At 38.5% G+C, this 26,098-nt stretch overlaps 1 protein-coding gene across 1 annotated transcript in view; it reads left to right on the plus strand.

Moving 5' to 3' along the window:
- LOC126203719 (uncharacterized) overlaps positions 1 to 19,768 on the plus strand; it is a 171,460-nt gene extending 151,692 nt beyond the window's left edge. The window contains exons 11-13 of the mRNA XM_049938094.1: positions 3,603 to 3,654; positions 5,930 to 6,118; positions 19,066 to 19,768. Of these exons, the coding sequence (XP_049794051.1) occupies positions 3,603 to 3,654; positions 5,930 to 6,118; positions 19,066 to 19,238 (414 nt within the window). The 3' untranslated portion in view covers positions 19,239 to 19,768. The remainder of the gene's footprint in view (positions 1 to 3,602; positions 3,655 to 5,929; positions 6,119 to 19,065) is intronic.
- Positions 19,769 to 26,098: the final 6,330 nt, after the last annotated feature.

Raw genomic sequence — 26,098 nt, forward strand, 5'->3', positions numbered from 1 at the left:
AATGTTAGCACATGTCAGTTCTAGTATAATATATTTGTCCAATGAATACCCGTTGATCATCTGCATTTCTTCTTGGTGTAGCAATTTTGATGGCCAGTAGTGTAGAAGTAAGTATGGACAGTAAGAAGAAAATAGTGGCAGTTCGTACACTACGTGCTCATGTGTTTCTTGGAAGAAAAACCATACAATACTTTTAAAATAATAGACATAACACAACGGATAATAACCAACATAAAAAAGCATAGTAGAACCAACATTTTATTGGTAGTCATCTGTAGTGTTGGTTTACACAACTCTCCCTGACTTAAATACTTCTTTCAAGAGGCCTACCTTTTTGAGGTTATTTCTAAAATCAGTGAAGGTATTTTAAATTTGTCACCAAATATGTTTCATTTTATTGAAATAAAATACCATTGGTGGTCTTAATGAAACATAAAAATACCATTTGGCTTGCTTTCTCCGTCAAAAAATATCCATCTAAAAACAGTTCATTGCAAGAGATGTTGATGTTAGTACTGTACTTAAGCTTTTTCCTCACACACTCAGAAATACAGAAGTTTTTTTAATCAACTTATGTCTTTACTTACTCTTGAGATCTCAAAATTTGTCAGGGAAAAGTGCTAAAACTTGTCCGGAAATTCGGGAAATATCAGAGAATTTCGCTTGTGGAAACTTGTGGCAACCGTGAATATACAATTGCTAAGCCTCTTTATAAGAAACATGTCCAGAAAGACTTAAATTATTATTATCTGATTTCCTTACTGAAATTTTTCCAAAATATTCAAAAAAGTAGTGTACTCAAGACTCGTCTCACACTTAAATAGAGACAGTTTGCTGAACAGATCGCAGTTTGGATTCCAGAAGGGAAGTTTTACGGAATTGGTGGCCTTACATACAGCTGGTTTGAAACATATTTAACAAACAAAATGCAAAAAATTGTGCTGAATAATTCAAACATTGTTGGAAATGCATAAAAATGTAGTGACCAGGAGAAATCATAAAGAGAGTTCCATTCAATTTTGGACCAACTCCTATTCTGTATGTAAGTGAATGATCTTCCACTTAACATTTAACAAGCAGAATTGGGACTTTTTGCAGACATAGTAGTGTTATAATAAATCTTAGTAGCGAGAATGCAGTAAAATAGATTGTGAATTATGTTTTCCCAAAGAATTATTGAGTGGTTCTCAGAAAATGGGCTCAGCCTAAATTTTGAGAGAACTCATTGTATGAAGTTCTGCACAAAAAACATTTATTGGGATCGTGCACAGGAGCAGGAGTAACTAAGTAAGGTACAATGCTCCAAGTTTTTGAGTGTACATATTGATGAAAGCTTGAACTGAAAAAAGTTTCTCAAACAATTAAGTTCACCTGTGTGTGCTCTTCTGTGATTGCTGATCTTGGAAACAAATGAATTAACCTCTTGACATAATTTCCATATTTCCACTCAGTAATGTCTTGTAGAATAATTTTCTGGGGTAACTCATCACTCAGAAAGAAAGTATTGATTGCAGAAAAGCAAGCAGTGAGAATATGTGGTGTTTGCCCACAGACTTAATGTAGGTCTCTCTCCAAGAAGTGAGGAATTTAAACTGCACTCACAATATTCATATTTGCTAATGAAATTTGTCATAAATAACCCATCATATTTTGAGAAGAAAAGTGAGGTCCATGCGTATAGCATTAGAGGGAAGACGGATCTTTATTGCGTATTATTAAAGGTGTCAGTGGCAAAGAAAGGGTCTACATTAATTGTGCATACATGTCCTGTAAACTGACTCATTCCACATCATTTTGATAAAAGAATCCTTCATATGATCTACGGAACAACAAAAAAAAGCACACACACAAAATGAGGGTCATTCATTAATCAATTCATTCATCATGTTCTGTGGGTCAAGGAGGAGAACCTACAAGACTGTTGAACAAGTCAAGAAATGCATTAGCATATGACAAAGACATCATAAATATTTCATCTTTATACTGTATTAACAATAAACAATCACTTTATTGCTTAATGCTGTTTATGCTTATGGCATCTGTTTGCAAGAAGGTAATTTTCAAAGAAAATATTTTTATATCGATTAATACTCTGTTTTATTTGCAATAAATTATTATTTATCATACAGCATTATAACAAACACTGCTGTTTCCCATGTAGTAACCAGGAATTTTGGATCCCAGAATCTACATATTCCAATAATTGATGAGATGTTTCTAATTTTATTTTGGATTGATGGGGATTCCCAATTTCATGCTTTGTTAGACATGAACTTGTTGATTATCCTACCACTAGAGTTTAGAATTCTATTCTGAACACTGGATAAGTACATAGTCCACATGAAAATTATTTTTGTTTCTTTTAGTGTGATGGTGCATATCACAGTTCAGTTGAAATAGATTTTTATCAGCAGCATCAAAAGCCATTAAGAGTAAATATATTTGGAACTGAGAGTAAGAATTCCAAGCTATCTGGTAAGATGTATGATCATCTGCTTTATGCAGTATTCTCACTGTATTTACTTTACATTCACTGACCAAGAAGATAATTCCAATACAAAAATAAGTTAAACCATCTTGTCTCGCAAGTAAAGGTAAGGGTGGAAGCTACAAACAGCATAACGTGATGAGCTGGACTTTTTGGTTAATTTTCCGCGTGTTTACTCAGTTTTATCTTGCTGAACCCCCAAGGACTTTTACATAGCGTGCTTCATTCACTGTGTGACAATATCTTTGGTATTATAAGGTTATTATAGTTTGTTTGAAACTGCATAATATGAGTCTTTGTGAGCTTAAGACTTAAAACTGTTGGCTGTGAACCACTTGTATGTCAATTCAGCGTTCAGCTGTGTGCATGCCTACACCGCGGGGTAACAGTGGTGGCAGCAGGTTAGTGGTTATTGAAGAGGAGGAGAGGAAGAGGACTGGAGTGAAAGAAGTTGGAATAGTGAGAAAAGGATATGTTACAGAGTTGGTTATTAGTGAAAATTGGATCTCAGTGGTAGAGTGAAGTTTAAAGGAGGTAACACGCACAAAGTGAGGAGAGGTGAAGGGGGCGACAACATGGGGCTACAAATCTCCCCTCTTAAAAAAAAAAATTGTTGTGTTCATGCAGTGTTCCAGTGAACTTTGTCCCACGTCAAATTAAAAAACAAACAAACAATCCAAATCGCTGAAGAAGAAATGAAAGCAAAATCAAAAAGAATGTAACAATACTGGGCTAAAAGAAAGACACAGAATATTAAAAAGTGATTGATCTAACGTAGGTCCAAAGATGGGTGAAACAAAGGAAGAAAACAAGAATAATCATTCTCTGTTTACTTAAAATAACTAACAACAAACAGCAGTCTTTTTTACAGCTTCTTGGAATTTAGAACAAAACTATTAAAAGAATCAACCTTACCAGCAGTTACACTGCTTAACTAAATTTGTCGCTAAAAATAATCAGCTGTGGAAGACTTACTTTAAGTAATGTGTTCTTATAAATGTTAGATATCCAACTTAGATGGGAATGCTCTATTACCATAATTCTATGTTTAAAATATTCCAAATTTTTCTGGTTGTGTTGTTTCATGTAATAAAAAAATTTATTCTATTTTCAGGAATTTCATAATTTCATGCAAGCAGTGACAAACTCCAATGGTAGTTTGATGGGTAAGTAACAAATTCTGACTGTTATGATTATTTATATTGCACACATCTATTCGTAACCCAATAGCATATGTTGTGAAGGATCAGATAATGTCCAACAGCTGACTGCGGTTTCCCCATATAGTCTTCTCAAATGTGCAGTGGTGCAAAACACTTATCATCTGAAGGTACACACTCGTAGGGACCTCTGAATGTTTCCTAGTGAGAGTAGTGTATTAAGTAAGACATATTAATATAGTTTTTACTGTAATTGAGTGCTTCTACGTAACAATAATCAATGATAAACTTCAAATTGAGCATTTGACCTTAGTTATGCTATTTGCTGTTGTAGGCTGAATCACCAGCTTCCAACCAGTTATTTGAAATATTATCTTAATAATTTAGTTTTGGAGGTATGTAAATAGTCGATTGAATATGAACTAACTTGAGGATATGGGGTACTTATAAATGGGAATTGAAATTTTTTTATGACTTTATTAAATTCTACAGTCACTCCTGATTACATTGATATATACATTATAGGGTTTCAAATGAACAGTGACCTATACAGTAGAGTCTTGATTACCTGATCTTCAGGTTTTTAACATGGCTGCAATCAGCGATTGTTGTATAATACAAAATTTTGAAAAACACAGCCTTCAGTCGCGAACACAGTTAATTTGTAACCTAGGTTTCGGTGTCACAAGGAACACCTTCTTCGGACAAAATTAAAACTAAATGTTACAGCATAACGTACCAAAGTCATACCTGACAGCTTATGACTGCAGCTTTTGTATTTTTTGTTATGTTATGCTGTAACATTTAATTTCAATTTTGTCCGAAGAAGGTGTCCCTTGTGACACCGAAACCTAGGTTACAAATTAATTGTGTTTGCGACTGAGGGCTGTGGTTTTTAAAAATTTTGTATGTGATCTTCGGTTATCCAACCTTCTGTGTTATCCAACCCTTTCACCACACCGGCCGTGCGCCAGCCGACGACAGGTCAGTGACTAATATGTTGTTTGTTGATACTCAGTTCATTGTTAGGAAAAAAATTATAAAAATTAAAAGGAAAGATGTGATATTTTTTTATCCTTATAATATACATAATAGGTAGAATTAAATAGGTGTAATTAAATAGGTCTAGTACCTCAGCCATCATGTCATGCATATCTGGTAAAAATTTGGTCTCCTTCAAATGTATACATTGGATGAAATGGTACCTCAATCTGAGGAAGCATTTTGGGAAAAAATGCATCATTTTCGTTGTAAAAAAAATTTTTTTTAACCCTAAGCAGGTTCAAATATATTCAAAATACTTACAATATGTTTAGAAAGTGTGCTGCATTATCTGATACCAACAAAATATCTGTAAATCATATACATTGTAAACAGTGCCTGAAAGGAATAGGTGTTGATTTTTATATAATATTGAGGCGGAAAAGTACCCTGCATCCTTAAGGTGTTTTGCTGAATTTGCTGTGTCAACAAATAAAATATATCTTGAAAAACTGCTAAAATCGGTTTATGAGACTATGTTACATGGCAGTTTAGGAGAGAAAACAGATCTTTGGTATTGTGTACAAAATGTTGGTAGTGCTGATAACTTTGATTTATTGTTAGTAAACAATGAAGTATGAAACAGATTGTCAAGGATCAGCACACTGTGAACCTACCACAGAACAGTTCCTAGTTTTCTCATCCAGCCCATATTAGGAGGTCATGAGGAGTGTAACTTATTTTTTGTTACTAAGACAATTTTAGTAAATGTTGTAATAAAAATACCTTTTTTTTCCATGGGAAAATACAGATATTCTTAATAAATTAAAAGATTGTGTAAAACTTCAGATATGAAATGCAATATCTTATTTTTAGGAACTAAACATTATTATTTTATCAGAAAGGCATCTCAGATGTCTGTATCAAATTTAAATGATTTTCATCAAGTCAGTAATTAAAAATAAACGCTTCAAGTTCTAAGAGTTTTAGAATTGCGCTGTACTTCCATAGGAACTTGATGCCTGTGCACTAAACTTCAAATATTAAGAAAGCCAGTCTGTAAGGTTCACTGGCTGGTTGATCAAAGTGCCAACATTAGCAGATTTTTAACACCATCTGCGTTATCACTTTATTTCATACCACTGTTACCTTCACCATTCTAATCATTACTGCCACTGCCATATTCAGATTGTGTGTGTGTGTGTGTGTGTGTGTGTGTGTGTGTGTGTGTGTGTGTGTGTGTGTATCCTATTTGTAAATCTGTTTTCTTTGTGTTACTCGAACTTATTTTCTATTTTAGGTGCATCTTCAGTCTTTGACAGCAGTTCTTCGCCCTCACCGCCAGGTAGCAATATGACCGGTATTCACATGTTAGAGCATACAAGCTTGGATTTTATGCATATGTCATCCCATGCCGACACATCACTTGCACATTGGGATGACCAGAAGGACCTGAAACGAATTCTTAGTGTTGCCCTTTCACCCGCAGGTAAGTTGTCCCAAGATTTGGCTGACTGCTCTGGAGGTAGTGCTGACAGATGGAAAGCACACTAGCGAGTTGTTTCTCTCCTCCTGCTGTCATCTAGATGCAACCTGTCCAATGCAACCTGATCTGCTTCCTGCTGTGCCCATCCTTCAGAATGTTGTCTTCAGGTATTTCATTTCAGTTGGAACAATGTCTCTGTGAATGAGTGTGTGTAAAATGCTTTCACTCTGGCAGTTGTTGTGACTAATGGAGGCATGTAGATACAAATCACCATAGGTCTTCTGTACACACTGCATCCCAGCTCGCCATCTTGTTACTGTTTCACCAGGACATCAAGAAAGAAGCGGACACCACCCTATTTACACCTCCATTGTAATTTGTATGTTGGAGTGGAGCAGATTGAATGATGGAGAAATTCACCTAAGCTGTTTCATGTTTGTGGCTAATGATGAATGTGTCATTCACATAATGGCAGAAACAGGTTGGTTTTAATTAGGCTTGGTCTAGGGCCTTCTCCTTGACTTCTTCTGTGAAGAAATTCGGTACAGCCAGTGTTACAGGACAAACTGATGGCAGAGCCATCTGTCTGTTCAAAATAATTTCCATCACATGTGAAGTAAGTTGAGGTGAGCACAGACCTGAAATTTGTCATAAGGTTAGTCACAAATTTTTTGTTTATCAATTCAGTGACTTCTTTTAGTGGTAGTGTGGTGTGTCAAAATTCGCAAGCAGGTCACTATCATTGAGGTAAAGTTCCTGTAGATGATGATCACACTAAAAGGAATTACACATGTGACATGTGCCAAGCTATACATTGCTTCCATATGCCAAGAGGAGGCCACAGAGGAATGCCCTCTTGCAGACATTTGACAACCTATACAGTCATGACAGTGCAGCAGCTCATGGTCATAGTTTCTTGACGTTTTTCACATTGAAGGTGCTGCAAAGAAGTTAGATCCCTTTCCTCAGACAGCAACTTGCCAGATCTCTTTATTTTCCAATATACTGTGCCGTTAGAAGTCCATAAATTTTCTCTTTATAATTGGGCCATCATATAACTCATGTATGGGCACTTTTCCTGCCTCCCCCTTGTGAATCGTTGGTCTCCCCCCCTCTCCCCCACTTCTCCATCCCCTTCAGCTTCATTGGTACCTCCCCCACTTTATAAAGTGGGTATGAAATGGAATGGTGTCATAGGCCGCCATGGGTAAAGCAGATGGCAGACTTCTGTTTATTGGTAGAATACTGGAAAAATGCAATCAGTCTACAAAGGAGACTGCTTACAAATCACTCGAGAGATCCATTCTAGAATGTTGCTCAAGTGTATGGGACCCATACCAAATAGGACTAATATATACAGAGAAGGGCAGCACAAATGGTCCATGGGCGAGTGTCAACAAAGATTCTGAAGAAACTGAAGTGGCAGACTCATGAAGACATAAACTATCCTGTGAAAGCCTACCTACAGGGTTTCAAAATCCAGCTTTAAATTATGACTCTAGGAATGAACTATAATTACCTATTTCTCTCTCACACATGGATCATGAGGACAAGATTGCATTAATTACAACACACACAGAGGCATTTGAACAATCATTCTTCATGCACTCCATAACTAAATGGAACTGGAAGAAACCCTAATAACTGGTACTAGGGACATACCCTCTTCAGTGGTTTGCAGAGTGTAGATGTAGATGTAAATAATCATCCTGTGTTGCAATGTGAAATTACCTCTTGATACTAGTCTCAACTGGGAAACTTTACCACATAACTTATCACTCAGGGTGCTTAGTGTTCAAAATGATATCTTCTACAAGGAACCTAACAATTTCTAGAGCTTCAGAAGCTGACACTGCTTAGTGAAAACATATTGGCTGAGTTAGTCAGTACATTGATGATATCGAATGTCTCAAAAGTTACTGCAGCATGTGCTTACATCGTTGGCATAGTATATAATTGATTGGTAATATCTGTGTCTGAATCTCTCTAGTTTTCACAAATCCCATGTGGCCAGATATTGGAGTGTCTTTGAAATACTTCAGGATAGATAACCAGCCCCTTTGGATCATATTTCTTGTTATCAGTGTTGGATCTTCCCTCTGTTCAGCATCAGTGTCATTTAATGCAGCGAAGACAGATTTCACCCACTCTATTGTGGTCCACAAAAGGATTCCTTGAAAAGCAGTCAGCATCCTTATGTTGGTGTCCATTTAGGTATCCCACTTGATGATGTACTCCTGCCCATCTCACCAGCTGAACGGATGGATCTCTTGGACTAGTTAGTCACTGTAGAGAACAGTGGTCTGACACAAAGGTGAATTGTTTGCAAAATAAATCCTGCCGGGACTTGTTAATGGTCCATGCTGCTGTAAGGTACTCTTTCTCATTTGTAGATTAGTTCGTCTCAGATTTTGAGAGTAATCTGGAAACAAAAGCTATCACATTTTCAGCGCTTTTCAAAATTTGCGGTAGAACTGCACTCATTAAGTAACTGCTAGGGCTGGTGAAGATGTTGGTGCCATCTTAACGGCAAGTAAAAATCTTTCTTGCACCTCCTTCCATGAAAATTTGCAGTCTCCCTGCAGTAGTTCTTGCAAGGGACATGCGATACTATGTGTGAAGGCTTAGCGTCTCTTGTAACTACAGAATATTGTATTTATATTAATTTAAACCATGAATTTTTCATAGTTGTGTGTTTACGAACTGTAATGTTGCTATTGGCTGGCTACAACACCTGTCCTATGCTCTTAATGTCTGCTGTCATTGGCTGGTGAGATCACGACATGAGCTGTGATTGGTTGGCAAAAGTGCATGTCACAGCGCAAACTCGATTTCAGTGGTTCAGAAGCTACCATGCTGTATTTGGTTGATTTCGTATTATTACTTTCATAATGTTAAAAATTTAGTGTAAATGTTGCTGCGCATCAAAGATTTGTCGTAAAATGTGGGGAATTCTGTGTTGGTGTATAAAACCTTTTACCATTCAAAAGATTGATAAGTTCTGCAGCTCACGGGGAATGTATATTGTCACTTAAAGTGAAATAATGTACTTTCACCTGTGGTACAGTGTATTTTCACTTGGGAGGGGGGAGTGCATTTTTAACCAGGAAATCTGGGGGAAAATCCAGGAATTTATTTTTTTCTTGTTTACATATACACTCTATCTTACACAGTTCAAAGTACGTTGTCAGAATTAAAATTACAGGTAAATAACATTCTTTATAGTTTCAACTAATTAAAATTTAAATACTGCTTCTCCCCTTCCTATCATTCCCCTCAGCTTGCACCCAGTGCTGCAACCACCCCTTGCATGTAGCCTAGCATCTACCAATGAGAGGCAGGGAGGCATGAGGAGTGGTTTGTTTGGATCTGATTCTCAAAGACTGTTGGCGCAGTGTCCAGTGGCCAAAAATGTAGTTGTGAGAGTGTGATTTTCCTACGTGCCCATCTGCAGCTCAGTGATCATCTTCTCGGTGAGTTGTTACCTATCCTCATTAGTATTGATTCTCAGAGTATTCGCACAAGTTATCTGTTGCGTGGATCGTTCACTGTGGTCTCATTTCATCAAAATGGTGTCTGTGACACTTGAATAGCTAGTCACACGAGTGGACTTCAGTGACGGGCCAAAATGACAGGCTATTTGTGCAGGTACCTCTAACGGATCAGGCCTGCCAATCTGAAACCCCTCATTTACCACTATGTGCAGGCCCTGCCCGTCGGATTAGTCTCACCGATCTGCCTGCAGGCCGGGTCTGTCTGCGTGTAGTGTAATGCGGTGGATTTTTATGGTTTATCCATGGACCCAGGACTGTGGTGCTCCTTGGCAGGCCAGAGGCCACAGGCAATGGATTTCGGGAATTGCGACTGTACATTGGACAGTGCAGCATTTTATAGACATTTTGGCACTTTGAAAGTAGTTCATACTTAGAAAGTATGTTTGATAAGAAGAAGGAAATGGCGGCAGTCACTGGCGGTTTGCACTGTATGTACTCATATATTTCTTGAAAGGAATGTCACACAGTAACTGTCAAATTAAATGAGTACAACACAACACTCAGTCCATAAGCAGAGAAAATCTCCTACGCGACCACGAATCGAACCTGGGCCCGCCACGTGGTAGGCAAAATAATGCGAACAGTGGTAGTTATGGGATGGTTGTGTTTGATGGTCGACAATGCAGGTAAGGCATGTGCCACACTGGATTGTGCATGTTCAGTACAGACTAGGCATCAGTGCAGGTTGTTTACGAGTAGTGCACACTTTGTATTTGCATTCAGAGGCTGAGGTTGACGGGGAAAGACCTAACAGAGTTACAATGAGGGCAGATTGTGGGGGCCCAATTAGATGGAGCATCATTAACCAACACAGCAAACTTATTGAATGTTTCAAGAACAACTGTTTCAACAGTCATGATAGCCTACACAAAACATGGGAAGACATCATCATGTAAACATAATAGTGGGCGAAAATCAAAGCTAAATGACACAGATCATTGTACACTAACACAAATTGTGTCAAAACAACACAAAACTATGGCGGCTAAAGTGATTGTAGAACTCAATATCCATATTCGAGACCCCATATCTACCAACACTGTCTGCCGAGAACTGCATAAAGTGAATATTCATGGATGAGATACTGTACTGAAACCATTGGTGATGATAACCAATGCAAAGAAGTGCAAAATGTGGTGCCAGGAGCATAAATCCTGGATGGCTGATCAGTGAAAACACGTCATATGGTCCGACGAGTCAACGTTTTCATTATTTCCAACATCAGGCAGGGTTTACGTCTTGAGAATGAGAATGCCAAAAGAAACCTGCAATCGTGATTGCTTGATTCCAGTGGTTAAACATGGAGGTGGAAGTTCGATGGTGTGGGCATCCATATCATGGTAATCTGCTGGTTTCATCATTACTCTCACAGGCCGTTTTACAGCCAACGATTATGTGAACATTTTAGGTGATCAAGTGCACTCCATGATTCAAATGTTGTTCTCCAACAATGACACCATATTTCATGGCGAAAATGCAGCCATTCACACAGCCAGGACAGTACAGTTATGGTATGAGGAACATGCAACTGAACTGCAGTGTCTTACCTGGCGAGCAAAGTGCACAGACTTGAACGTTATCAAACCCTTGTGGGCGGTATTAGAATGCAGACTCTGGAGCAGATTTCCGCCTCCCTCATCACTACAGGAGTTAGAAGAGGTGCTGACTGAAGAGTGGCATAACATTCCACTGGAGACTATGCAATCATTTTATGCCAGTACTCCAAAACGAATGGGCAAATGAGGGTCCAACTCCTTATTAATGAACCAATCCCATATAAGTACAGGTGTTCACATTATTTTGCCTATCCCTGTATGTTCCTAAGTCTCCTCCAGGGCAAATTACAGGGACAGAAGAACAGTCCCGAACAGCAACTTCGCAAAGTCATTCACTGCCTTGTCATTTTTGTCAGTTTCAGCCTTCTAACGGCATCCTTAGAGAGTTCAGGATCTTCCTTTATGACACCAAATGTTTGCTGTCATATTCTTGTATCTGCTGTGTTACTGATTTATTTTTCATGTGAGACTTGTAGGGGAGGTTAGGGTCGAGAACGCGCCACAGAAGTAGAGGCGCCTCTCCGTGGCACTGCTAGTGCTTCATAGCCCGACCCATCCCCTCTCCAAGAGGAATCTACTTGTACCTAACTTACACCCATTCTGTTGAAGACAGTTCGGTGCATGTTACCATATTTCTTATTGTGGTGGGATACTTAAGTGTTTTCTCGAATTCGTTTCCACATACATCTTTTATTCAATATGTTCATCACTCTGATATTGTTAAAAACGTAACTTGTATATTTGCCCATTAACCAAATCACTGCTTTTTTTAAATATATAAAATCACTGCTTTTTAAAAAATGTATATAGTAGTAACTTTCTCCTTATCTGAAGAAAATGTTAGTCTGTACATTGTTTGTGGAAGTCCTTGTTATTTGAGCAATTTTCTTCCTGGTCCACCAGCAGTTGATCGCCCTCTCTACACGTGCACTGATGAGGCACAGCATCAGCAAGATTGCATTTACTGCAGAGGTTAGTGTCACGTAAACCAAAGGCAAAGAGATGCTCATTAGTGTTGAAGATGTTACTGACTACCTTGTACCACGCTGTTCCCACGTCTGACGAAAGAAAACCACTACTGATGTTTTTACAGACTACATTCCATGCTATTCCAGCATATTTAGTTGCTATTTAATTTTTCATTTCATGTTTCCTTTTTTTCTGCTAAAATCGCATTTTCTCTAATTTTTTGGATTTTACAACATTTTTGCTGATGTCACTTTATTCAAGGTAAAAATACCTAAGATTTTTTTTTTTTTTTTTTTTTTTTTTTTTGGTAAAAATTATTTTTTGTGTGTTTATCGGTGGCTGTACATTTTCTGGCCTGACAATGTTGTATAGTTTTGCTGTAATTCATCCCACATTGTTACACGCTATGCTCCATGTTCGTTTGACGTACAGTGCCATCACTTTAGACTTGATGTTCGTTAGTCCCATTCCTCCATTGCTTGGATCCAACACAGTTGGCTTCACTCGAAACAGTTCCCCTTTCCATAAAAACTTTGCTAAGGTGAAGACGATTGCCATCACCATCAATGATGGAATGGGGAGAACCTGTGCTATGTAGTAGACCTTTGATAAAGTACCGTATTTACTCGAATTTAAGCCGCACTCGAATCTAAGCCGCACCTGTAAAATGAGACTCGAAATCGAGGAAAAAACATTTTCCCGAATCTAAGCCGCACCTGAAATCTGAGACTCAAAATTCAAGGGGAGAGAAAAGTTTTAGGCCGCACTTCCAAATCGAAACAAAGTTGGTCCATTGTAATATGAGACACAATTTAGGTTAAATGAATGACGATACAGCTGTAGTAGTTTGGTTCGAGTCGTAAGCTTAGCAGTTAAGCTTTACCAGGTAGCCGTTGTTATGCGTCAGGCGCTCAGTCCGTATTTATACGGGTACCCTTCCTTTTTCACGTGCTTCGTCTGGTTTGAATTGATTGCTTATTTTTCTTTGATCTGACAAGTGCAGTTCTCTTTGTTATAGGTGTTTCCGTCACTCAGAGCTGAAAATGTATTACTGTACTGTGTCATGCATTGTTTGTCGCATTCTGAAAATGAGGGTTTACGGCCTGTCGCCGCTCGCGACATGGCTTGCTTTTGTGCACGCTACCGCCGCTTACAATTAAAAAAAAAAAAACAAAGAGAGGAATCGTCTCATTAGCGAAACAATGGCAAGAGACTGCTATTCGTTGCTACTTACACTGCTGCTTTCTTTGATAATGATCAATAAGAACCAAATAATAGACTGCGTATGATAGAAGATGTTCTGAACGAGAATTTAGTGAAAATTTTTTCCGTTTGAAAATCTTTGCAGATGCCTCTTTAGTACATTACATTATGCACAGAAATTAGAGTCATCTTAGATTTAAAAATCTAATCAATTGCCGTGCTTCGTTTTTGACTGTATCACTATTAGGCATAAGAATAATACGAATATAAACATGACATGGTATGTATATTCCTCCGCGTCTGCTGTTGTCTCACTCTAGTTTCGTAGTTTATTAGGCGGACAGGATTTAAATGAGATAGCAGCAAACACGAAAGATTACATGGCAAAATGTTTATATTCCTATTATTCTTATGGTGAAGAGAATACTGCATGTGATTCACAATTCATAAAAGTTCCTATTAGCAACCATTTCTTCTCACAGTTAGGAAAAAATTCAGAAAGCAGAGCTGGCCATATTGACAAATATCCCGGCAAACAGTCTTGCCATTCGGATTTTCGTAGTACATTGAAATGCTGCTACATTCGAAGAGGAACAATACGGAATTTGTATTTACTTCGTTGGATAATGTATGAAAATGCAGTGGTCGAAACTCGGGGCGGAGAAAAAAAAGCTCGTCTTCCACGTTTTTTTTTTTTTTATTTTATTTTTTTATTTTTTTTATTTTTTATTTATTTACTGACGCAGAGGTTTTGGTGTTAGTATTTGTCTTTGTGCCTGCGAAGCATGCCTGCGTAGCGCTACATATATTCGACGACAGAAGTTAGTTGTGGCGGCACCTACCAACATTTTTCAGAACTTCCGCTTACTTTGCACTCAATTCTAAGCCGCAGGCGGTTTTTTGGATTACAAAAACCGGAAAAAAGTGCGGCTTAGATTCGAGTAAATATGGTATATGTGTTGATAAACTGTTTTCTCTACAACTGGCCTATGCTACATTGACAGTTTTCAGCCAAAGCTCCCTTTATTTTTCTTGCCACCTCCTGCCAATTTCATGCTTTCATTCTTAAAAGGTAAGTTGTCAATGATATTCCAAGGGCCTTATGTTCACTGACATGGTTCACCCACTCAATTAACAAGTTAGCAAGCCCCTTTATATTCAGAAATTTACTTTTGTTTTCATTTACCTTTGCACCTAATGCGGAACAAAATTTTGCAAGAACCCTCTAATTGTATCACATCTGCTTGGCCTCTGATGATTACGCCTATATCGCCTGCCTAGATACCTACCACGGTCTTTGCTCCATGGATAGTAATGTCTGTTAGTCTGTGCTGTAGCTGCCTCAGGAAAGGTTCCCGTGATATAACATACAGAAGCATGGATAAGGGGCTTCCTTGGGTAACACCCCTTTTTATTTCAGTTTTGTCAATTGACAGTTAATGGAGTTTTGTGCAGTAACACCCATTGCCGTGTTCTTGATGATGTTGATGGCTTTTGGCAGGAAGCCCATTCAGCGCATTGTCTCTTATCAGATATTTGTGATTAATTTGATCAAATGCCTTATGGAAGTCTATGGAAAGCAGTCCACATTTTATGTTACTTGTCTGTGTTAGCACAATGGCATTGCGGTACAAAGCTGCAGTTTGTAAAATTCGCCTTCTAAAGGCAAACGTCTGCAGTTGGCCTATGATGTCAGCAGTGCATGGTATAAACCGCTTATTAGTTACTCGAGCTATAAACTCTGCAGGCACTGGCTTTCCTCGTAAGACTTCATTGACAATTCGGTGAACTTTTCTCCGGGCCCAAAAACGTTTATATAATTCAGTGGGCAGTCCGTCAGGTTCTGGTGATTTCCTCAGTGGGCAGTCCTAGTGGGGGAGCTGCTCGTGAGAAATGTTTTCATCATCATCTTGCGATATTCATGGAAGATGTGTACCAAAGAACTCATCATATTTCTATGTTTGTTTTTCCTGATGCATACATGTATTCATAGTACACTGAGATTTCTTTAATTATTCCCTTCTGGGTGGCGATTTGGTACCATTATCGATTTGAAGTTCATCCATGAAAATGCTTGTTCTATTCTTGGTGTGTGTGATAAGATGGTACAATGCAACTGTCTCATCTTCAATGACTGACTTTTCTTTGGCTTTTATCTTAAGTCCGTCCAGTTCCTTATGTTTCAAACTGACTAACTTTGCTTTTATTTGCTTGATGTCTTTTAATCTTGTAGGAACTGAATCTGTCTGTTCGTAGAGGTCCTTCAGAACACTATAGTAGAATTCTATAGTCTGTTTCCTTTCTCTGACCTTATCTGTACTACAAGATATTAAAACTTTCCTTAGCTTCGGTTTTGCCGTAGGGTCCACCATTCTAGAACAGTTGGAAAGTTGTTCAGTGAATGGAGACAATTTCCCAAGCACTGGTTAGGGCATCTTGTAAGTCATCTTCTGATAGTAACGATATATTCAGATTCCACTGGCTTCTTACTCTTTGGGTAGGTTGTGGTTTAAATTTATGCAGGTTGACAATGCACTGTGATCGGAAAAACTAAGGAGAACAGTTTGTGTTTTCAACACTTTGTCTGTTAAATTATAGGATACGTAAATTCTGTCAGTTCTACATTCAGCTAAGCAGATGGACACACAGCACCTCTGAAATAATAGACATAATGCAGTGGGTAATGACTGACAATAATGAACATAGTAGAACCAACGTTTTATTGGCAGTCACCTATAGTGTTGGTTTACACAACTCTTCCCTGTCTTATACACTTCTTTCAGGAGGCCTACTTTTTTCTGAAGTTATGTCCGAATTCAGTGAACGTATTTTAAATGTGTGTTGCGACTCCAAGGAAATGCGTACTTTTGTCGTGTTATTGAAATAAAATAACAACTGTGCTCTTAGTGAAACACATATACCATTTGGCTTGCTTTCTCCACCTAAAAACCAGTTCATTACATCAACGTTAATACTTACGATTTTTGCTCACACATTTAGAAATACAGAAGTCCCTGCATATTTTTTTGTCAACTTAAGTCTTTATTCACCCTTTAGATCTCAAAATTTGTCAGGGAAAATGCTAAAACTTGTCTGGAAATAGGGAAACTTGGGGCAATCCTGACTATCCATGTTCATGTGTAAATCCCTGATGTCAAGTGCTTCACTACCATTACAGTTTTGCTTTCGTTTCTCCAAGGTACTAAGTATTGGTAAGCAATAGGTACATTTTTACTGAGAGATGGAACAATACAAGTAATAATAAACTAGCATTGCCCTCTGTTGCTTACTTGTGAATAATCTTTTTGCTGACTTCACATAAACATAGCCCAATTTAATTTATTTATATTAATAGTCACTCTAAAATTATTTCTCCTATTGATATTTAGGACAAAATAATAATGTTACAGCCCATCATGATATGCACCTAGACTGCACTTACATCACTGACTATTGTAAGTGACTCTTTTACGTAATGATTAATCTCTCTCTCTCTCTCATTTATAACACAATCAGCAATATAATATTTGTCACCACCTTGTTATTTACTTTCAAGAAAAAAATTCTCTCTCTTCCTTCCTGCCTATCATTTTATTTTCCGATGTATTTCTGTAAAATCAATCACCAATAGTTGTAATATAATTCCTTTTTTTTTTTTTGCCCCGCTAGATTCTACCCAGATAATATCGTCACAACTAGGCATATCACTAATAAATTGCATTTATCAGCTGTGTTTTTGTTCAACTAAGGTTTGAATCCTTCCTCGGGCATGGATGTGTGTGATGTCCTTAGGTTAGTTAGGTTTAAGTAGTTCTAAGTTCTAGGGGATTGATGACCTTAGATGTTAAGCCCCATACTGCTCAGAGCCAAAGATCTGTACCTAAAGACTGGAAAGTTACACAAGTCACACCAATAACAAGAAAGGAAATACGAGTAATCCGTTGAATTACAGACTCATCTCACTAACATTTGATTTTCAGTGGAATTTTGGAACATATACTGTGCTCGAATATTATGAATCACTTCGAAGAAAATGATTTGTTGACAGATAGCCAACATGGAGTCAGAAAATATTGTTTTTGTGAAACACAGCTAGCTCTTTGTTCTCACGAACTAATGAGTGCTATCGACAGGGGACGTCATACTGACTCAATAGTTTTAGATTTCCAGAACACTTTTGACACAATTCCTCACAAGCGACTTCTAATCAAATTGTGTGCCAGTGGAGAGTAGTCTCAGTTGTGTGACTGGATTTGTGATTTCCTGTCAGAAAGGTCATAGTTCGTAATAATTGACGGCAAGTCATTAAGTAAAATAGAAGTAATATCCGTGTTCCCCAAGTAAGTGTTATAGGCCCTCTGTTGTTTCTCATCTATATAAATGATTTAGGAGACAATCGTCAGATCATCCAAAACTAATTGCAAAATGATTTTGACAAGATATCTGTATGGTGCAAAAAGTGATAGTTGACTCTAAAGCCTGAAAAGTGTTAAGTCATCCACTTGAGCACAAAAAGAATCCACTGAATTTCAGTTGCAAGATAAATCACACAAATCTAAAGACTGTTATCTCAACTAAATACTCAGGGATTACAATTACAGGTAAGTTAAATTGGAATAATCACGTAGATAATGTTGTGCGGAAAGCATACTAAAGACTGTGATTTATTGGCAGAACACTTAGAAAATGTAACAGGTCTACAAGAGAGTTCTTACACTATGCTTGTCTGCCCTCTTCTGAAGTGTTGCTGTGTGGTGTGGGATCCACATCAGATTGGATTGAAGGAGACATCGAAAAAGTTCAAAGAAGGGCAGCTCGTTCCCAGTCATAAACACAAGTGTTTTGCACTGCTACAGGATCATCTCATGAAATTTCAATCACCAACTTTCTCCTCAGGGTGTGACAATATTCTGTTGGTACCCGCCTATGTAGGGAGAAATGATAATCATAATAAAATAAAGGAAATCGGAGTTTACATGGAAAGATTTAAGTGTTTGTTATTTTCCACACGCCGTTAGAGATTGGAACAGTAGAGTAGTAGCTTGAAGGTGGTTCGATGAAGTCTCTGCCAGGCACTTAATTGCAAATTGCAGAGTAATTATGTAAATGTAGATGGTGGGAATTATGAGTGCAAAATCGGCAACAAAGTCATCAGATATGAAAACCAGCCAGCTACAAACAGTGGAAACTACTTCTTGTTGAACTGCCACTGACAGATAGACTAGTGACTAAAGTAGCCACTGTCATTTGATGTGGATATTCAGTGGAATGGGTCATTTTTGTAGTCTTTGCACAGGCTCTCTGAAAATCTGTAGCTAAGGAGCATATCTCACTAACACAACAAGGCCACTTCGGTACTCTAGCCAGCTCAACAGTGTAGTCTCCCTATTTGTTCCCACCCTAATAATTGCGCAGAAGGGAGGCAGGAAGTCAGCGAGGTGTTTTTGTCATGTGTATACTATATACAAAAAAGTAAAGTTACATCCATATCTGGTGTTTCTTGGTAAATGTTTCATTTCTGTATAAAAATGTAAATAGTGTTTTATAACGTGTTTTCTACATCACAAAATTTCTATCAAGCTCCTTTATGGAAATTGTACTGTTAAAAATATTGATTCTTTCACATTTTCAAAATCTGTGGTACAGCTTAACCGTATCTGCATTACAGGTATTTCACCTGCAGAAGTCCGATCGAGCACACCGATCAACAGCAGTTCATCATCTCAACAAGAGCAGAATGGCCACGCGAAGGAAGGTGAAAAGCAACCACAACCAGCAGTCGGTGCCTACGCAGTGTCCAGAATACCGAGAATCAAGTCATTAGGTGGGCTGAGGTTATAGGAGATGAGAAGCCCTCTTTCAAGAGAAGACCAGTTTTAGTACAAATGAGACATTATATTGTACAGTTAGTGCTTATGTGTGGTACACAAGAGGTATTGAAGACGTCAGTGGAAATGGAGGGGAGGGGGGAGATTTACTTATAATACGCCTGTGCAGAGTAAGTGGAAATGTTCCTGCAGTTTTTTTTTTAACTCTGAAGATAAACTGTACTCTAGATTTTCCCAGACAACAAATAATATCAGTTCCAATATGAATCACTATACTCTGAGATACTGAACTATAGTAAGGGTTGTCAATATGGATCAGAGCAATGAAGACTGGTTCTGAGATACTGAACTACAGTTAGGGTTGCACCAGAGCAGTGAAGACTGGTTGCACCAGTAACTGATAAAATTACAATGAAGTTTTCTGCACCTCGGGCATCTCAGTGTTTGTAGATAGTGTAAGATAATAGTGAGACAGGGCTCTTTTGACTGCTTCTATCACTTGAATGTCTTAAATGAATTAAATGTTTTACACAGTTCTATGTAAGTTATAAAAAATATACTCTTTTAACAATTTATTTTCTTGAAATTGTTTTGTTTGAAATTTTGAACTTAAGTATTGAGTAAACAGCTTCAGACCTTTGATTACTTTACAAACGAGTTACAATAGTGTGAAAAGGAAAGTTGCTACTCACCATATAGCAGAGTGCCTGAGACTACAGATTGTAGGATCGCAAGTGCATATGTGTTCCAGTAGGACCGTACTCAGTAAAGCTCTGTAATGTTCAAGCTAACTTTCAGGTTGTGGACAGCTTTGTGCAATTTTCCAGTAACTGTCAATTACATAAGCTACACGTACATGCCATCAAGGGATGGTGCAGTGGTTAGCACACTGGACTCGCATTCCAGAGGATTGCGGTTCAAACCTGCATCCAACCATCCTGATTTAGGTTTTCCACGATTTCCCTAAATCGCTTCAGTCAAATTCAGAGATGGTTCCTTTGAAAGGGCACAGCCGACTTCTACATTGTTCCCTAATCCGATGGGACCGATGACCTCGTTGTTTAGCTCCCTCCCCCAAATCGACTGACAAACACACATGCCTATCTACATAGGTTCACATAGACATGCCAACTTATATAAATCAAGTAAATTATCGACAAGTGTGAAATTATCTTTATGACCAATACCCAATGCACAATCATTGCCAGTCTTCGAATAAACTGGACACTAGCATATGTAGCTATGAACTTCATTCAATTCTTGGTAGATTATATAGCAGTCAGGTGAAACAACGTAGTTTATATCTCACAAAAGAAAGGACATACAAAAATGAAACAACAGTCAAATGTAAACAGTCTTAATGTAATCTCACTGTTTGACAGTAGATAGGTGTGAATTTATGGTGACGCACACCAGGATTTGGAACCAGAAATTCTTTTATATGTTAACAGACACGAAAACATTAGACAAAGTTGGGCCTTTCAGGGATTAGGTCTGAAAGTTGGAATAACATCGTTTGTCAAAAGTGTAGCGGCTGTCATGGAGCTGAGGGGGGAGGCACATGGAGCAGTAGCAGATTCTGTTTTGTATGCAATATTTAGTTTAGTTTTTGTTTTCACATACTTCTGCAAAGAAGTGTATTTGATTGTATATTTTAATGTGTAGACTAGTGTTTAGTAACTTCCTTTAACTTAGTAAAGTGTGTTTTTTTCATGCATTACGTTTGGCTGATCCGACTTTGACTTCTAGTATAAACTAGAAGCAGGATAGCAGCAGAACTTAAATTTGCACCCAGCTACGTCTTCGGTTAGTGTTACATTACTTGTGATATAGATAAAAATTGATTAAACCTGGTTAGGAACTGCCAACTATTGTATACAGATGTTGGGCAAATTTGGCCACTGTCTGTAAAGTACTGGAAGCTTTGTTGGCCGTAGGCCATGGTCTTAAGGGCTTCAGGCTGCTGCTATGGACTGTAGTGGTGTTGGGGCACTTAAGACATGTGCTTTGGCACTTCTTGATTGCATAGCATCACTTGGCATCCCTGATGCTGGTGCACCTTCAGATTTGCAAGTCTCAGGCAATTGGCACTTACCTGATGGGGATGGGCAAACAGTGGAAGGGTCATGGATCTCTGGACGGAAGACGAAAGGAGGTACTCAACTGCATGGCTGTCCCCTTAAGCCTTAAAAACAGGTTTGAGGTATTGCCCACTACCTCAAGTACATCTACACCAGAACAGAATGCCTCACCAGTTGGGACTGTGGCCTATCTTCCGGAGAGGTGTGGACAAGCTCAGAAGGTGGGATTGCTTGTCATTCAGAGCTCAGTGAAATACTGGGAAGGTCAGAAAAGAATCTGTTTCCTTGTTGAAGGGGAGGTGTTCTTGTTAGAGATGTGGAGGAGACTCTGCCAGCAACAATTGAGCACAGTGGGTACACCCAGCTGCAAATCATGTCTCACGTCAGAATGAATGACATCTGCTGCCTGGGTTGAGAGGTTATCCTTGGTTCCTACATGTGGCTGGCTGATTTGATGAAGACGGTGAGCCTTGCTCTCAGGGTGAAAGTAAAGCTATGTTTGGCAGCATAATTCTCAGAACCTCTGGTTGACTTGGCTCCAAGAGGCTCTGGTGATTCTGTGACAATATGGCATGCGAATTTTCTGACCTCAGCTATCAGATGGAGAAACATAGGATCCTTTTAATAAATCGGGCATGATGTATGCACAGGAGGCTGCTACTAAGGTAGCAGAGTGAGTGTGACATGTACATGTGGAATTTTAGAATAGAGAAATCCCAACAAGATGCGTTCCAGTTCCAGACAGGATAGCATTGATCGGAGAAAGAAAATGTTAGTACTATTAGTTAACTGTCGAAATGTCTGTGGAAAGGCCCTGGAATTACTCATGCTTATAAACACTAACAATGTCCACATAGTACTATGGACAGAAAGCTGGCTAAAACCAGATGTTAAGATTAACAAAAGTGTACACCCCGACTGGAATGTACAGTGTGTCCTACCCAAACCTCCCTGACTTAAAGGACCCAGGAGAGGAAAACCACAGTAGATACGACAATGAAAAATGAACTATGTTGTAGAGAATCTCAAAGAATTTATATTCCCACATCAGAAGTGCCAAGTATCATCGCCAGAGTGCAGCATGGTCGCATCAAGTAAAAATGGCGACTCCACAGCAGCGCATGCAAGCAGTAGTGTGGTTTGCAGAAACAAAATCGCCAATTACTGTGCAAAGAAATTATCGTCATATGTATGAATGTGATCCACCTGATGTGAAAACAATTAGGAATGGTGTAGGAAGTTTCTGGCAACAGGAGGTGTTCTGAAACATTCTGGCGGTGCACGTGACGGAGTTTCAGAAGAGACAGTGGAGTACATCAGACAAACATTTCCCAGAAGCCCACGTAAGTCAATTCGTCACGCATCCATGCAACTTGGTGTTGTGTAGTGTAGTGTAGTGTAGTGCACCAGCTTCTTCGTATGGGTGCTTACAAGGTGAAAATTCTGCAACATCTGATGCCGAACGACACACCACGCTGACAATAATTTGCTGTGAATATGCTGCAGCGTATGGATAACAGCTTCCTGGACAGATGTTTATTCTCAGATGAGGTAACCTTTCATCTATCAGGAAGGGTTAATAGGCACAATGTTCGAATTTGGGGTTCACAAAATCTGACGCTGTCATTGAACATGTTTGTGATAGCCCTAAACTAAACGTCTGGTGAGTGCTAATGCACAACAGGATTTTTGGACCATTCTTCTTTGCAGAACAAACAGTAAATGGGTCAGTGTATCTGGACATCTTGGAGCAGTTTGTGTACTCTCATATATAAGACTTGCAACCCAATATAATTTTTCAACAAGATGGAGCTTCACCGCGTTGGTCAACAGCTGTTTGCAAGTTCCTGCATAGGAATTTTCCCAATCGTTGAATTGGATGTGGAGGACCCATTGCCTGGCCGCCACGTTCACCTGACATTACACTGCTTGATTTCTTCATGTGGGGATTTGTGAAGGACCGCATGTATGTGATAAAAGTGGACGATATTCCTATGTTGCAACATTGTATCACTAATGCGTCTTCAACAACAACAGAGGAAATGTTACAAAGAACTTGGCAAGAAATTGAATATAGACCAGTATACTTCGTGATACAAATGGTTCACATATAGATGTGTATTGATGGTAAATAAATAAATTCTTGGGTAGGAGAGAAGCATTGCTAATGATTGCAGGAGGGGGATACAGGTGACTCCCCTTTTCAAGAAAGCATATGGAATATTGTATCAGCTTTACTGGATAATGTAGAAAGTTCCATGAGGCTTATCACAGTTGATGCTGCTGTATAAAGAGAAGTTACAATACTGGACGATTGTGGCGAAATATAGGAAGACATGCAGAGGATTAATGTTTGGTGCTGGGAGTGCCAATTGACTCCCAACGTAAACAGCATAACATATTGTGTATACATAGTGTGGTGTAACATGTTGATTCTGTGGGATAACATGTTCCACGTCTTAACTACTCAGGCCAACGAAAGCTGTTCATGGAAACTGGAAATGTTGTTTAGTTGCTTGTTAAGTGTGGAACATCCCATTGCGTCCACTTTGGTTTATGATATATGCGGATGGAGCGTAAAAGGCATCACCTCAGAACATTGATAAGGTGCAATGGTGCTCGAACCTCTCCACCTGGTGTAGAGGACTGCTTATGTTTTAGCGGTTTGACTTGTCAGTGCCTTGGAAGTCACGAAGCAAAGGATGCGGATGATAATGTCACTACCAGAATAATTGAATATACAAAAATCACTTATTTTGTAATGTCAAATCTATACATGAATACATATTGCAATGTATGTTATCCTTCCAGTTAAGAATTCTATTTTACGTTCAATTGTAAAAGAAGTTGTACAGCAGAAACATTGTGATTGTGAATAGATTGCGATTGTGAATAGACAGTAGTTCTCTATCAGCATCAGTCCACCGCAAATGGTGAAGTAGTCACTTGTTACAGTCTAGTGTCACTGCATAGCAGGTCCGCTACATCAAATAACCACAAGATCCGACCGCAAGATACTTGTAAGGTATAAGTTGGCACACACTTCAACCGGGTGACATGGCATGCATGTCTTGTGCCAATCTACTGCAAGATGAATTTGATGTGCTAGAAGAAGAGAGCATTCATATTAGTTAGGTGTTATTAAGTGTATACATTGTTGTCTATATTGTTTGCCTGTTACTAAAAGATTAGAAGAGTTGTGTAATAGTATTAAAATCCAAGGACAAGCGACCTTAGATTTAAAAAGACAAGGTGAGGGGTTATGGAAAGAATTTTATGTATCAGTACATCATGACTATTAAGATTTATATTTTTTGGTTATGTTACTTACCTGAGGCATATTGTCTTATTATGTATTTATTTAGTGTTAAATGAAGGAAATGAAATTGTAAAAGTTTTATTGCAATATGACAGAAATATTATTTGTCATGCAGTTTTTTTAATTGCTGTGGTAGAAGGATAGTGTAAAAGAAGGTCACTGGTTTAGCAACAGAATGTAATATTGATGATGATGATGATGACCGCCGTACTAGGCAAGGTCCTAGAGGTGGTGGTTTGCCATTGCCTTCCTCTGATCGTAATGGGGATGAATGATGATGATGAAGACGACAACACCACCCAGTCATCTCGAGGCAGGTGAAAATCCCTGACCCTGCTGGAAATTAAACGCAGGACCCCGTGATTGGGAAGCGAGAATGCTACCGCGAGACCACGAGTTGCGGACAATGTAATATTAACGTTAAATAAATTGTTTGCAGGCACAAAAGTGTTGCTGTGAAGTAAATATCATACTAACTTCATTAGAATAGAATAAAAATTAATATTATAAGTGTGATTCCTGAAGTTTCTGGATTACAGCTGAATAATGTAAACTTCTTGCCACAATATTCTGCCTGACAACCACTCAGCCATCTCTAGGGGAGTGTTTTGTATTGTGTATTGCTAGTTTACATTGCTAACTTTATACTGCAAATTGATGCAGAGACCCATGTGCAAAGGCAGCCACTACATGTGTGACCTCTGTCAAGTTTTGCACCCTCTTTGAATATTGCTCTATGTATGGTGTGCAGGCGCATGCATAATATGCACTCGTTGGAATGCACACTCTTGGAATTAAAATTCAAATGTAAAATTAATGAAATTAACTGTTGCTAGACATTTCATCGGTCATAAAATGTTTTCTTCCTGAAAAATTAAAGCAATCACTGGGTACCATGCCTTATCTAATTGAAAACCTCTATCATGATTAATAAGATCTTGCACTAAATGTATTTCCACCAATTTCTTAATAACTGAATTCCAGAAGGATCTTGTCACGGCAAATATTTCTGTTTCAGAATAATCCATGGAATGTCCTTTAGTGAAACAACGCTCAGCTATGGCTGACTTGCTGGGCTACGAAAGGCAAGTGTGTCAATCATGTTCAATGCATGTTTCATACACTGTGAGTGTTGTCTGTCAAATGTAGGCTTTGTCACTCAGCAGAGGTATTCTGTAGATTTCTGTGCCTCCCCAATTTTATGACCAATAACATATCTAGCGACAGTTAATTTTATTAATTTTGACATCTAGATTTTAAGTCTGCTAGATTGCATTCCAACAGAGAACTATACATGGAGCAATGTTCGGAGAGAGTGCGAAACTTGATGGAGGTCGCTCATGTTGTGGCTGCCTTTGTGCATGCAAAGATTTATGATAAGTTACCAACATCATGTGAACAGCGGGAAGAGGAAGGGAAAAGAAAACATTCCCTAGGAGCTGTATAACATTCAAGCGGAAAAGTAACAGTTCG

The sequence above is a fragment of the Schistocerca nitens genome, chromosome 9 (genome assembly GCF_023898315.1).
Source record: "Schistocerca nitens isolate TAMUIC-IGC-003100 chromosome 9, iqSchNite1.1, whole genome shotgun sequence".
In the NCBI taxonomy this organism is placed as follows: Eukaryota; Metazoa; Arthropoda; class Insecta; order Orthoptera; family Acrididae; genus Schistocerca; species Schistocerca nitens.